Here is a 13,352-nt window from a genome sequence, read left to right as displayed (position 1 = left end):
TCTAGAATCAAAACAATGGCTTCAGATTCGGAGAAGATGCTTTCTTGTTACTCATCCAGTTATGAATATGATTTAAATAGTTCTGAAGAGGAAAGCATAAATGTTTGCAATCGATTAAAGAAGTACTTCCGTATCAATTGAGCCGTCAGGACTCCAATGTAGCGTCCCGGAAAATGCACAAGATGGCGCCCAAGCTCCGTTGGAAATGGGCTGATTTGTCTGCTGGGAATTTGTGTCAACTAGTATCAAATAGTAGTCTTGGTGCAACACACAACGATTCACCATCGCGTTATTTATGTGTTTTCCTTCTAATTTCACCATCAACACGGATCAACATGTTTTCAGACCAAACAAAGTACCCAAAATGCATTGTGTGTCGCTTTCTCGGTCAGTGACGATACCTACCGTAACGTCACGGTAGGTATCGTCATCAACTCGAAAACAAGACTTCCTGAATATTTAGCGTGCGTCTTAAAACGTAAAATATAGCTATATGCTGTGGAATCTTTATAAAATACGCTCAGTAGAAGTCATTTGAAGTGATTTTACAAATTATGGACACAACTTGTCCGGAGGCGTCGGTTGTCCTTTAAGTAGAATGGGAATGCTAAATAAACTCTGCTATGATGCAGTTTTTGGAGCAAATTACGAAATGAACATTTTCCATTTGGATTGTCCGAAGGAGCATGTCTCCACTTGTGCTCACGTCATCCACTTAAAGCTCACTTCCTTTCTCAATCTTTACCTGACAACTATACAACCGCCCTCAGTCAGCACAACTCTTCTCTCTTCCTACAAAAGCGCTGTCATCCCCTCTGTCCATCCCCTCCCAAGCACCCGCGGCACCCCAAGCTTCCCCCTTCCCAATGCCACTACTGCTAACCCGCCCTCCAAAGGGCAGGAAGGCCCATCTTTGGCCCGTTGCCTGATGGGCTCCGACAGCAGTGTGTTCTGAGATTAGGCCCTGTGAAAGGGGGGCATTCCAGCAACAGCGGCTTTTGTGACAGGCGACCCACTGTTTGCTTTTTACAAGACAGCTGTTCAAAGCCCTCTCGACCCCGCGCATGGCGTGAAGGGAACGCATTCAGGGGGATGACTTCCGTTTATTGCTTTTGTTGACGCTGGATGTGCTATGACAGCTTCTGTACCTGCCGTCACCACCTGCATTTGCACCGCATCTTTCTGCCCATTGTCTCTTCTTCCTTTTATATATCAACCCACGTTGTCCGTCTGTATGTGTTTGTGTGTGTTGTGTGTGTGTGTGTGCGTGCGTGTGTATGTGTGTGTGTGTGTGTGTGTGTGTGTGTGCATTTTTAGTTGATGATTATTGGCTGTTGATGTAATTGAAAAATGCTTTTGATGCCAAAATAAATGTTTCTAGTTTCATTTTAAAATGTGAATAAAACTATAGCTAGCTAGCTAGAGCTATTCATGCCCGACTCTTTAGCTAGCTAGTGAAGGAAATAAATACATTTATTTAGCTATATTAAACATTGCTCAAGATAAACATTAAATACTAACCTAACACTAGCTAATGATGAAAAGGTTTCTTTAGCCGGCATCTGTACTTTTTTAAAGGTGTCGGACGTTTCGCTCCTCATTCAAAAAGCTTCGTCAGCTAACTAAACGTTGTGCTGGTAGCTCTGGCCCTATATCCCTAATGGAAAAAGGTGGCAGTGCCAGACCTCTGCTTTGATAGGTCCCTAAATTTGGGGGGAGCAGTGGACTACTCCCTTCAGGAGATATGTATCCATTAGGGATATATATATAGGGCCAGAGCTACCAGCAACTCGCTGACGAAGCTTTGCGGATGAAGAGCGAAACGTCCGACATCTTCAAAGAAATTCAGATGACGGCTGAAGAAACATTTTCATCAATGGACCACTCCTGTATGACTGAGAGCTTACACAGACCCGAGCTAGCTAGCTTTAGAGTATTAGCGAGCTAGCTAGCTATAGACTACTACTGTAGAGTATTTCCAAATCGCAAATTTGACTCATTGTTCTCTGGAACATCACTCACGCAAGGGGTGTGGGCATTGTTTCAATATAAACGGTTTTAAATTGTGCAGTATTCTCACCAAAAAGTAACAATAGCTGTTTGCAGACTTCGTTTCATGGACAAACTAGTTGTTAGTGGGCCCTGTCAGCTCAGAACCCTGTAGGCCCGTTTAGGTTCTGTGTGTGTTGAGAAAATTGTTGAACATAATTGAACAGTCATACTAATGAAGGCTTGCGGTTACTCGTTGCCAGCTGCGCTCCTTACACACAAGAATGATAATGAATAGACATGGGCATGCAGTTTGATGACGACACCACTTTTACTGGCCCATTTGTAAAAGATTGTTTTCAAGTTCATTTGTCTTGTTTTCTAATTGATTGGTCACACAAAATTTTGTGTAATTTTAAATGGGCAAAACGCAGAAACAGGCACTTGGTGTAAATGATAGTTGACACGAGACAAAATGTAACTGTATACGTGCTAAAAGTGATTCCTATACAATATTTAGTATATCAATGCTAACGACTTTTCTCTTGTTGACCAATTTATATTTAAAATATAAAATGTTTAAAATCAACTTCTAATTAAAAGAATTTGATGGCTGAGTTGGACAAATATCCAGAATATAAAATAAACTGTCTACTTTCATAAAATGTTCATAAATTTATTCTCTAATTCTGGACTGAGCCCAAAAAAAGTGGTCAGTGATTTTGTAAAAATCTGATTAGCAACACGAATTCAATTTAATGTCAATACTTTGACTCCACCTTGTGGTGGTTCATAGACTGTTTCATTGGCTTCCATTTTAAATAAAAAGATCAAAGGACAATATACAGGTGATAATCCTTTCACTTTAATGTTATTTCATTATGATTCCAGTTCACTCATATTTGCAATTTATCCTTTCCACTGTTACAATGCAGTAGATTCAAACTGATCCAAAAAAAAAAAACATAAATGGCGCTGCACACACACACACACACAGACATATATGAACAAGTGTATATATAAAATTGTAAGGCAGCATCTTTTTGTCCATCCTGTATTGTTTGACTGAATCGTCAGTTTTACACATTCATATTGATTAAGATGCATGTGCATAGACAGACGAAGACTATGTATACATTTCCTTTGCTGCACACAATTTAACTATGGTAGGATTAGTCATGTAGGAAGACGACATTTACAAATAAAAATGAAGCAACAAAAACAAAACAAAAATCTTCAAGTATTTTTTTCATGAGTACAGGATATAAAATCAAGTGATGACTTGTAAGATGTTAGTAAGTTCTAACGCCCATAAGAATTGTTTTATTTGAGCCTTTTAATCTGCTGGTTTGTGTTATTGATCTTTGTATCCATCTTGTCCACTTTGTTGCACAGAAAATCGATGTAGTCATCCTGGCAGTCAATCTCAGACTGCAGACCCAACCCGAGTTTCTTAAGACGGCTCAGGCCATCTGACATTTCATCTAGACAGGATCAAAACACACCATGCTTGTTAAGTTGAATTTTTGAGTGTTATAGTGAACAAAAATTTCAGTCAAAGTTCAACTGAAGTAGATAAACTGTCATGCCTATAAACAAACAAGTGGTTCATTTGCCTATATTTTAGCATAGAGCTAAACTATGAAAGAGGCTTAGCAAAAAAAGGTTTGAGTTGCAAAATCATGTTTTTGTTTTTATTTAAAAGATTGAAAATTGTAGTAAATGGTATGTTTAGAGTACTGATAGTATCCTTGAAATATAGGTAAAATAACAACTAAAAAGTCATTGGGAACATACCTTCACGAACTGAGCCCTATCATCTCGAATCAAACTGTCAAACTGAATCGTTCCGTATTATAATCGAACTGTCCTTGAATCATTTGACACACTATGTACCAAAAATGGTGTTAAACTGTCTACAAAAATGTGTGATGGGATATCGTTGTAGATATATATACTGTACCTAAATTGTTGTCCAAGGTCTGGTGAGCTTGTCGAAGGTGTCTGTTCTGAGGATATCCATTTTGTTTGGAGGACCCACCATCTCCCGATGCAGTGGCTCCAAATCCTAAAATAAAATAAAAATAAACTAAAATGCTGACATCAAGGCACACTTCAGATTTTATCTGATGTGAATTTATGTATGTCAGAATATACCTTCTGTCTGCAGCTTTCGTAGGTTGGGATGACTTGCTTGGTATTTGTCTTCATGCCCTTTGCTAGTTGCCATGGCATTCTGTAATCTGAAAAAAAGAAGAGAGAATTGTAATAACAAAAAAAGTCACTTGCAACAATTTTCCATGACTTCTGATTTCAGATTATGTGCATGTTTAAAAAAATCAATACTACAGCAATCACTCTTTTATTGAAGTTGCCTTCGGCAATCACCTGTCATTTGCCTCATAGGTCTTGGGCTCCTCAGGTGGAGGTTTGGTCTGATCAGGTTTGCCCTTGAAGTAACTGACCAGGCCACCCCAAACACTCTTGATGCTGTTGATGTGCTTTTGGCTGGTCTTCATGTCCTCATCCATATTGTCCAACATTTTGTCTGTCCTTTTTAGAACTTCCCCCTGACGCATCAGCTCCTACACAGACACGGATCACAACTTTAGGATGATGACTAGTATCTTTTGACATACCAGACAAATGCAATTAGTGTGACATAATACCTCTGCTGTTTCCACACCCATCTTTTCAGATTCGTAGATGAGGCCAATCGAACGGTGGCTGCTGTCCACGGCAGACTGAGCTGTGCGCATCACTTCCTGTTGGAGGTAGCGCTGTCTCCTTTCCGCATCGGTCAGTCCACTGTCATCATCCTCACTGCCGAAGCCCTTATTTTTCGGACGGAAGCTGTCTTCATCTTCATCATCGTCAAAAGGGTTGTGGGACTTGGGATAAGCCATCTGAGGAGCATACACACACACTTTTCACTACTCTATAATTCACATTGATCTTTGGTGACACATTGGATCACAGTTTCGCCGTTTCATGACACATCGTATCGCCCTCTGGATTTAAAAAAGAAGGTACATTCGGTAGATTCCAACAAGTTATTCGTTAAACTGAATCATCGGTGTAAACAGGTGACACGATCACAATGCTATGTTCGAACGACTCTGCTGTTAATCGAATGCTACGCTGCTTAACGGCAACAGTCAGAGAACAACCACACCCACGGGTAAGATGGGACCAAGATACTGATACACTCTGTGCGACACAAAACATTAAAAAGAACAGTCGTTGAAAGAACAAACCTTTCCTGAATGTGCTTTCTGTTGGCGCTTGGTCAGCTGATTGACATGAAGACTTCCCCTTACGTCACCAGTCGTTGCAGACCCGGATGTTAATGTCGTGCGAGATACCGTATTCCAACCATTATAACGTTCCAATTTTAAAAATATTAACCAATAAATAGTATGTATTAATAGAATATTGTTATAATTCGCAATTGTTTCATTGAAGACCTTGTTTACGAAGGAACTATGTTCATAAAATATGTCCCTCGTGGCTTTCCGTACTGCGGTTTTCTGTACCGCGAGCAGCCTTTCTCGGTTGCTTGTTTCTCCTCCGCGCCGCGGAGAGTCGCTTGATGTGGAGGTAAACATGTCAGTGACAGGAGGTGGCCACAGAGGCTTTTATTTCAACACAGTCCTGTCACTGGCACGCTCTTTGGCCGCCCATCAGCCCGCATCGGTGGAAAAGGTGAGCCCCTGCAACATGTTTCTCTGTAATTGGTCGTGTAAAAACATGAGCAACAGGGCAAAAACAAGGTCCGCTTCCGCACTGTAGGCTACAGCGGCTTCTTCTTCTTTGGAGGGCTGGTTGACTTTTGACAGGTGTTTAATGTCTGAAATTCTTACTAATACTTTTAGCTTCTCTTTGCCGTGTCAATATTTTAGTCAGGGGATACTCAGTTCATATTTGGCGTTGGACTCTCGGAGACTAAATAAATAGTTCGCTTTGGTAGACGTAGCAGTCAAACTGGTTGAGGTAGACGTTGGTATCGCTGCAACGTTATTTAAATCCCTACCAAGTCAATATGGTTTTAATTAAATAAAAGAGCAAAATTTAAGGTTCAAGTTTGTGGTTTTATAACTAACTGTGTGACTACACTAAATAAATGACTTTTTGATATGTATTTTTTCATGCTGCAATATAACCATAATCCATCTATTTTAGCTAATTACCGGTACTGTAATTGTAAGAACATAACCAATTAAAAATATTCAAAATTGTTAAATTATTTAGTGTAATTTCCATAGATACACACTGTTTTGTGAATGAACAGCTATCTACAATTATACAGAATGCACATGAATTAAGCAATATGCCTGTCACTATATGTAACTGTAATAAATAGATGAACAAACAAATATTATTTTTAGTTATATTCTAATTTATTCTGACCAATTAATTAAAAATTGATTATTTTCCTCAACATCTTTGACAACATTTTTTTTCTACTAGCTTTGTAACTGCTTTATTTCCTGTCTATAATAGTTGTCCATGTTAAGCGCTTTGTTACAGCTTCAGCTGTTGTTAAAGCGCTATATAAATCCATATACAGTAAAGTCTCGTTATATCGATATCGGATATATCGATAGTCCCAGTTATATCGATACTATTTTTATGCACGCACGGAGAAAATTACATGCAAACAGGGTCGGATATATCGATAGTCCCGGTTATATCGATATTTTTTCGGACTCCCTTGAATATCGATATAACGAGACTTTACTGTATATTGTATTGTGTTGTATTTTTACCTTGTTCTCACTGGGAGTTACTGCTATTTAGTCTTACCGCACGTGAGGTGGCATTAAGATCTTCTTTTCCTTTCGGCTTTTCCCTTCAAGGGGTCGCCACAGCGAATCAGTGTCCTCCATCTTCAGAGGTTTGAGTCCCATGTTTGTTTTGGCCAAGCTTTTACGTCGGATGCCCTTCCTGACACAATCCTCTGTATTTATCCGGGCTTGGGACCGACACAATAAGACACTGGATTGCATCCCCTCGTGGCTCCGGAACAAGCAACTCTATGAACTTAATAAAGATGAAGATGCTCAGTAAAAGGCTCTCAAACACAAAATGGTCATCGGCACAGCAGCGTTCAAACATAGTAAAACTATACTCACCATTTGATGACAATGCTCTGATCTGACCAGCAACATTCAAAAAAGCAAAACTATACTCACCATTTGATGACAATGCTCTGATCTTACCGTGTAATGGGCATCTCTTTCCTTACATCACTTCACAGGTAAAATTAAGATGCTATTTCAAAAAATGCAACAAATCACTATTTTTTTCCTTTCTTGTTATTGTTTTGTTTTTGTTGATGGGTTGCTTGGTTGTTCTCCTTGTTTTTCAAGGTTTTCCACACAATTTTCAATTTTCACAGTTACAAAAGGATGTTGCTATACAAATTGGCCACAAGGCATTCTGTATCCTAATGTTCAATTTCAAATGGTGTTATATGTTGTAAAATAAAGATGCAAGATAGAAAAAAACATTTTGTGTGTTTAAAATTTAAAAATAAAACCATCCATAACTACAAATTCAATTCTTGCCCCCCAATAGCCAGTACGATTATGTTTCTTTGGTGTGATGCTTTCCGAGAAAATACTGCCTTGTACTGTCTTGGGTATGTCATAATTACAATCTGTTTTAATGGTTGAAAAGGATAGACAAAGTCACCGTAAATAAGAAAGATTTGCAATGCATACATCCTGGGAAGACTATAAGCATTTTGACAGTGCTCATTTTGTTATTCATGCGTTCATAATCTATTTCTTTGTGCCATTTTAGGTCCAGAAGCTACAATGTATGTGTCCGTTGGAGTCGCGGGGTGTGTTCTCACTCGACGTACGCCGTATCGATGCCGTTGTTGCGCTTGCTGTCTTTTTAGTGGAGTCTGGATTACAGGTGGGCCCCGGCTGTCATAATGTTGTATCCTTTCATCATTCCTGTATTAGTAACCACACTCACACGAGACTCCTACAAATTTATGCTGTATCTCCGTGATAAGATTATACCTTTAATCTCATTAAGACCGTGATTAGACATGCATCAGATCTTCTAAGATTCTAATCCATTATTGCACTGAAACCCAGAAATGTTCCATCCTATTACCTACACATATATTTTATTTCAATCTTGTTTCTGCATTGCAGAAATTAATGATTTAGCACAAAGTGCAGTTGTTTGCGTTTGTGTGTAATTATTTGCCTTGCACCAGCAGCACAAAGACACACTTGTTTCCTACTTGCTGAGCCTACTGAGAGGCCTCCCGCGTGTCCAGTGGATCGAAGAAGGCTTGGGAAAGAAAGGAAAGGGTAAGGACAATCCTCTTACAGGGCACCCATTGTTGGAACATTCGCCTTTTGGAAGCGTTTTACTCGGATTACAATTTCAGTCATCATCTTTATCATATACAGTGATACCTCGGCTTACGAACGCTTTAGCTAATGAATGTTTCGCTTTACGAACGTTAAATTCGCGAGAATATAATCTTGGCATACAAACTATTTTTCGGGAAACGCACGGAGCGCCACAATGAGTGATGTGTCGTTCGCGAACGAGCCAGAGGTCTGAACAGCGCTTTATCGGCACCAGCAAGAAAAACCAAAACCCGAACAAATTCGGGAATGGTGCTCCACGTCACACTTTTCAATTCCAGAATAAATTTGGGAATGTCAGCGAATGAGTTAAAGTGCAGCCATGCAACTGCCTGGCTTCATTTGATTCAAGTGAAATGTCGCTTGTGGTCAGGTTGGATTGGTAAAAAACGCAATTATATGACTGAGGCCCAAGTCTCTTTGACAAAAGCAAACCGAATATATAGATGATAATATAATTAGCTAGCCGAATGTAGTTCAATAAAAAAAGTGAAACTCGAGTTTCTTCTCACAAAAAAATAAAGCAAAAGTGAAAATTATGCTGCATTAAAGCTACCAGTTTCTGTACATTGCCGCAGCCTTTACGAAAGCATTGTTTTTTTCCCATGAATCAATGAACTGTGTGTATTTTTTTGGGTGATGCCATCTGTTCCCCAGAGTTTCTCCCGGTTGCCGAAAACTTCAGCTTCTGTTTAGTGACTCTTTTAGCAGATGTAGCTCAGAGGGACCTAGACTACAGGCAAGAGGTGGGTGCCACTATTGTTCGTTCACAGCAAATTCTGTTTCTCATCTAACCGCAGTATAGCCCTGGTGTCGTTTAATATCATACCTTGAAACATATTATTAATCTTGTTCAGATAAATGTACGTATTAGGCAATATATATGTGATGCTATATGTAAACGTTTTGTAAATAGTCTGTAACTCGGTGGATCGGATCTTTGGCAGATATTGAACACGATCATGGAAGTCATGCAGTCATTGCAAGAGATGTGCCAAACCCCCGATAATCACGACAAAGGTAATAACACACACATGTGCTCCACAGTGGCAAATCACAGACGTTCTGAAAGTCCGTCTCTGTCCTTAGTCTTCCTGTGTCGGTACGTCGTGCCCAGTTTGCTCGGCATGACACGAGCATTTGGCCGTTACAGCATCACAGACGAAGCCCTCTTGTCCAAGCTGTTCCCCAAACAGTCGCCTCAGACTCATTGCGTCACAAAAGAAACAGAGGGCGTACGACGCCGATCTTTCAATGACTTCCGCTCCATCATTCCCAACTCTTTGCTGACAGTGTACCAAAGTGACACGTTACGTCGTCGCAATGCAACCAATCCTGACTCCTCTACCCAGGTATGACAAATTTTGTTGAAAGGTTCTCTTTTTGTGCAATTATTTCCATTCTTTTCTTAGTTTGGAGTTGAAATCTGTATTAATTCTCATAGGCTTGCACGGATGCTGGGAGCCACTCACCCTCCTCTCCGACCACACCTGGTCCGCATTACTTTGAAGGTAAACCGGTTGGCTAGCGTGTAGCAACTGACAGTTCAGCATTACTTGGTTGTCAACTGCACTCCATCGTACTGTCAGCCCTTTTTAATACATCAGTCATGTAAATTAACTCATTCAGTGCCAGACAATGTGCAAAATGTGTGCACTCCAGTGCCAGGGTTTTTGTCATTTTCACTCAAATTGCAGGACAAACAGAATATTGACTTTAAGGCCTATGTAAATATTTAATTCAGCGTTAGAAACCTCAGACTCTCTTCTTTTATCGGAAAAAAACTAAATTCCTAAGTTATATGGGTTTGGAGTTATCTGAGCTTGAAATGGGGGCAGCTGTTTTGAAAGGCGCTTAGAAATGAAATGTATTACAGTAAAGTCTCGTTATATCGATATTCAAGGGAGTCCGAAAAAATATCGATATAACCGGGACTATCGATATATCCGATCCTGCGCCGAACTGCATTAAACAAAAGCCGCCAAAAGAGGGCAGCCAAGCGCCATATAAGAAACGGAGCTGGCCATTAGCTCCCTTGATGTTCCCCCAATGTTGCCTCAAAATGGCACATATAATTCTTTAATGATTGTAAACATATATGCTTTAATCTTCAGAACTACAGTGTATTTGAAACATATTCATAACTGGATGTGTAACAAGAAAGCATATTATCCGAATCTGAAGCCATTGTTTGGATTCACAAGCAATGCAAGACGTCTTGGCGTGAAGTCATTTTTATTTGCATTTGAATAAAAAGTGACATCGGCTGTCCTTTAATACACAGTATGGAATGTTAATAATTTTCAAAATCATCGCGCTTCAGCAGACAAAACAAGAAACATTGTTGCAAAAAACGATTGCATTCATATACAGTACAGTGGGCATGTACATAACACAACAGGGAAACTGCAACGCTTACATCTTACTGTATTATGTATATCGATGAGAAGGTTTCTTCAGCCGTCATCTGTACAAAAGTGAAGGTTTCGGACGTTTCGCCTCCTATCCAAGAGGCTTCGTCAGCGAACTAAAGTCTGACTGGTCGTATCGGCCCCATTTATACATCCCTAATGTCCAGACCTGGTGGCGCCGGACACAGCTATGATAGGTCCCTACTCTCAGGTTGGGGGGCCGCGGGACCCCCCCCTTGTGGCCCCACTGATTGTTCCTACATTCCTGACTAACGATTGGCCTATTACACCCACTCCCTCCGGTATCACCTCATCAGCATAACGACCCTCATCAGCATTGCGAAAGTTGCCTAACCTGTTTTGCCTGAGCAGGCTATTGTATGAACGATCCAAATTGAACCTCACACCACCAGACCGGTTTAATGAAGGATTTTGTTGTTTTATAAGAATCGCCTCTTTCACCCCCCTTTCAAACCATCTATGTTCTTTCGCTAAGATTTTAACCTCATTGTCGTCAAATGAGTGGTTGCTAGCTTTTAGGTGCAAATGTACTGCCGATTGAGGCCCACTAGTATTATCCCTGCGATGTTGATAAAGTCTTTTTTTGAGAATTTGTTGAGTCTCCCCAATGTACTGCTCTTTACAATTTTCATTCTTACAATGTATGGAATAAACTACATTACTTTGTTTTTCATTTGGTAGCCTATCTTTTGGATGCACTAATTTTTGCCTTAACGTGTTTATCGGTTTGAAATAAGTAGGAATTTTATGTTGCCAAAGGACTCTTTGTAATTTTTCAGAAACTCCTGCAATGTACGGTACTGCTACTCCTCTCCTTTTAGAATCTTGAGAATTATTGGTTTCGTTCGCTATTCTTTCTTTCTGACATTTGTTGAATGACCACTGAGGGTACCCACAGTTAGTGAGTGCTCTCCTGATATGTTTTGACTCCTTTTCTCTACCTTCAGTGCTAGTTGGTATTAGTTTAGCCCTATGCTGGAGGGTTCTGATAACTCCTAGTTTATGTTGTAAAGGGTGGTTAGAGTCAAAAAGTAAGTATTGGTCAGTGTGCGTAGCCTTCCTAAAGACTTCTGTTTTTAGCGCTCTGTCCTCTTTTATAATTACTTTACAATCCAAGAAGGCTAGTTGGTTCTCTTGAATGTCCTCACGAGTAAATTTAATGTTGAAGTCTACAGAGTTGAGATGATCTGTGAAGGATTGAATTTCTTGTTTCTTAATTATGACAAAAGTATCGTCCACATATCTAAACCAGTGTCTAGAGAGACAAAAGGGTAAATTTCAAAAATTACTTTTACTGAAACAATCTCAGCTACTGGTAAACACGCGTAAAATTAGGTATGAACAGTTTGCAAGGGAGAATTGGATCAAAAATTTGTCAGACAGAGATCTCTCAGAGACAGAAAAGGCGGTACTTACCAAAGGTTTAAATTTCTCAGTGACTCCTAAAACTATACCTACAATAGATTATATCACAGCTACTGAATCGGCTATTAAAAATAACAAACTTTCGTATGCAGAGGCAGATGATCTACGCATTAAAATATCAGCTCTTCTCAGTAGTGCCAAACTTCCTCCGTCCAACATAACATTAGAAGAGAGAAAGGCGTTAACTACTCTACAAAAAGACAAAAATATCACTATTTTGCCAGCAGACAAGGGCAGATGCACAGTGCTGCTCAACACATTGGATTATGAAGACAAAATAAATAGGTTAATCAGTGATTCTAACACGTATGAGCAACTAAAAAGGGACCCTTCCAATAGATACAAGAAAGAAATGATTGACTGTCTCCAAAAGCTAGAGAAAGGAAAACATATAGACAAACAGATGTATTTTAGATTATACCCGGGAGAGGCCACGCCATGTATCTATGGCCTGCCAAAAATACATAAAGAAGGGTTCCCCCTCCGACCCATTGTTTGTAGCATTGACTCCTCTACATACAATGTAGCCAAATATTTAAAAACTATTTTAGCTCCGTTGGTTGGTAACACAGAATACCACGTAGAGAACACCACAGGGTTTGTAGAGAGGATCAAAGACCTCATATTGGAACCTGAGGAAACTTTGGCATCATACGATGTGACTTCTCTCTTTACATCTGTCCCAACCCCAGCAGCAGTGTCAGTGGTGAGGACGAGGCTGCTGGCGGATGTTTCTCTGCATGAAAGAACCAAACTGAAACCGGATCACATCTGCCAATTATTAGAAATCTGCCTTAATACTACGTATTTTCAATTTCGGGAAAAATTTTATAAACAAATCCATGGTTGTGCTATGGGCTCACCAGTTTCACCCATAGTGGCTAATCTTTACATGGAAGAGATGGAGAAACAGGCCCTCACATCCTTCCCAGGGACAAAACCTAGACACTGGTTTAGATATGTGGACGATACTTTTGTCATAATTAAGAAACAAGAAATTCAATCCTTCACAGATCATCTCAACTCTGTAGACTTCAACATTAAATTTACTCGTGAGGACATTCAAGAGAACCAACTAGCCTTCTTGGATTGTAAAGTAATTATAAAA

The 13,352-nt window shown here is 39.8% G+C and overlaps 2 protein-coding genes across 5 annotated transcripts in view; one reads left to right on the top strand and one right to left on the bottom strand.

Moving 5' to 3' along the window:
• Nucleotides 1-2,832: 2,832 nt before the first annotated feature.
• snap29 (synaptosome associated protein 29) lies at nt 2,833-5,375 on the bottom strand. The gene is made up of 6 exons (XM_088994072.1): nt 5,247-5,375; nt 4,659-4,895; nt 4,378-4,574; nt 4,147-4,232; nt 3,953-4,057; nt 2,833-3,473 (listed from the first exon to the last, which is right to left on the bottom strand). The coding sequence occupies exons 2-6, from the start codon at nt 4,893-4,895 to the stop codon at nt 3,313-3,315; spliced, it is 786 nt and encodes a 261-aa protein (XP_088850198.1). The 5' UTR covers nt 5,247-5,375; the 3' UTR covers nt 2,833-3,312.
• A 112-nt stretch (nt 5,376-5,487) lies between these two features.
• Nucleotides 5,488-13,352, top strand: part of pi4kab (phosphatidylinositol 4-kinase, catalytic, alpha b) — a 41,932-nt gene continuing 34,067 nt past the window's right edge. For 2 of the 4 annotated variants that reach the window (XM_088994069.1, XM_088994067.1), the window contains exons 1-7: nt 5,529-5,694; nt 7,798-7,914; nt 8,231-8,324; nt 9,045-9,133; nt 9,335-9,407; nt 9,477-9,739; nt 9,832-9,898. In XM_088994069.1, the coding sequence (XP_088850195.1) occupies nt 5,596-5,694; nt 7,798-7,914; nt 8,231-8,324; nt 9,045-9,133; nt 9,335-9,407; nt 9,477-9,739; nt 9,832-9,898 (802 nt within the window). In that variant the 5' untranslated portion in view covers nt 5,529-5,595. Of the gene's footprint in view, nt 5,695-6,848; nt 7,250-7,797; nt 7,915-8,230; nt 8,325-9,044; nt 9,134-9,334; nt 9,408-9,476; nt 9,740-9,831; nt 9,899-13,352 lie in introns of all 4 variants that reach the window. The other 2 variants (XM_088994070.1, XR_016114681.1) reach the window with 2 other exon arrangements.

The sequence above is a fragment of the Hippocampus bargibanti genome, linkage group LG04 (genome assembly GCF_051943395.1).
Source record: "Hippocampus bargibanti isolate YZ-2025 linkage group LG04, ASM5194339v1, whole genome shotgun sequence".
Taxonomy (NCBI): Eukaryota; Metazoa; Chordata; class Actinopteri; order Syngnathiformes; family Syngnathidae; genus Hippocampus; species Hippocampus bargibanti.
The sequence above is the reverse complement of the archived record's forward strand: the minus strand, read 5'-3'. Positions and strand labels throughout refer to the sequence as shown.

What these genes read in the sequence shown, in the direction of transcription:
- snap29 (XM_088994072.1), bottom strand. Translation starts at nt 4,895, where the DNA reads ATGGCTTATCCCAAGTCCCACAACCCTTTTGACGATGATGAAGATGAA. An exon ending in ACCTATGAGGCAAATGACAG is followed by an intron (nt 4,233 to 4,377) that starts GTGATTGCCGAA and finishes TCTTTTTTTCAG; the next exon opens with ATTACAGAATGCCATGGCAA. An exon ending in GACCTTGGACAACAATTTAG is followed by an intron (nt 3,474 to 3,952) that starts GTACAGTATATA and finishes GATCCTGTCTAG; the next exon opens with ATGAAATGTCAGATGGCCTG.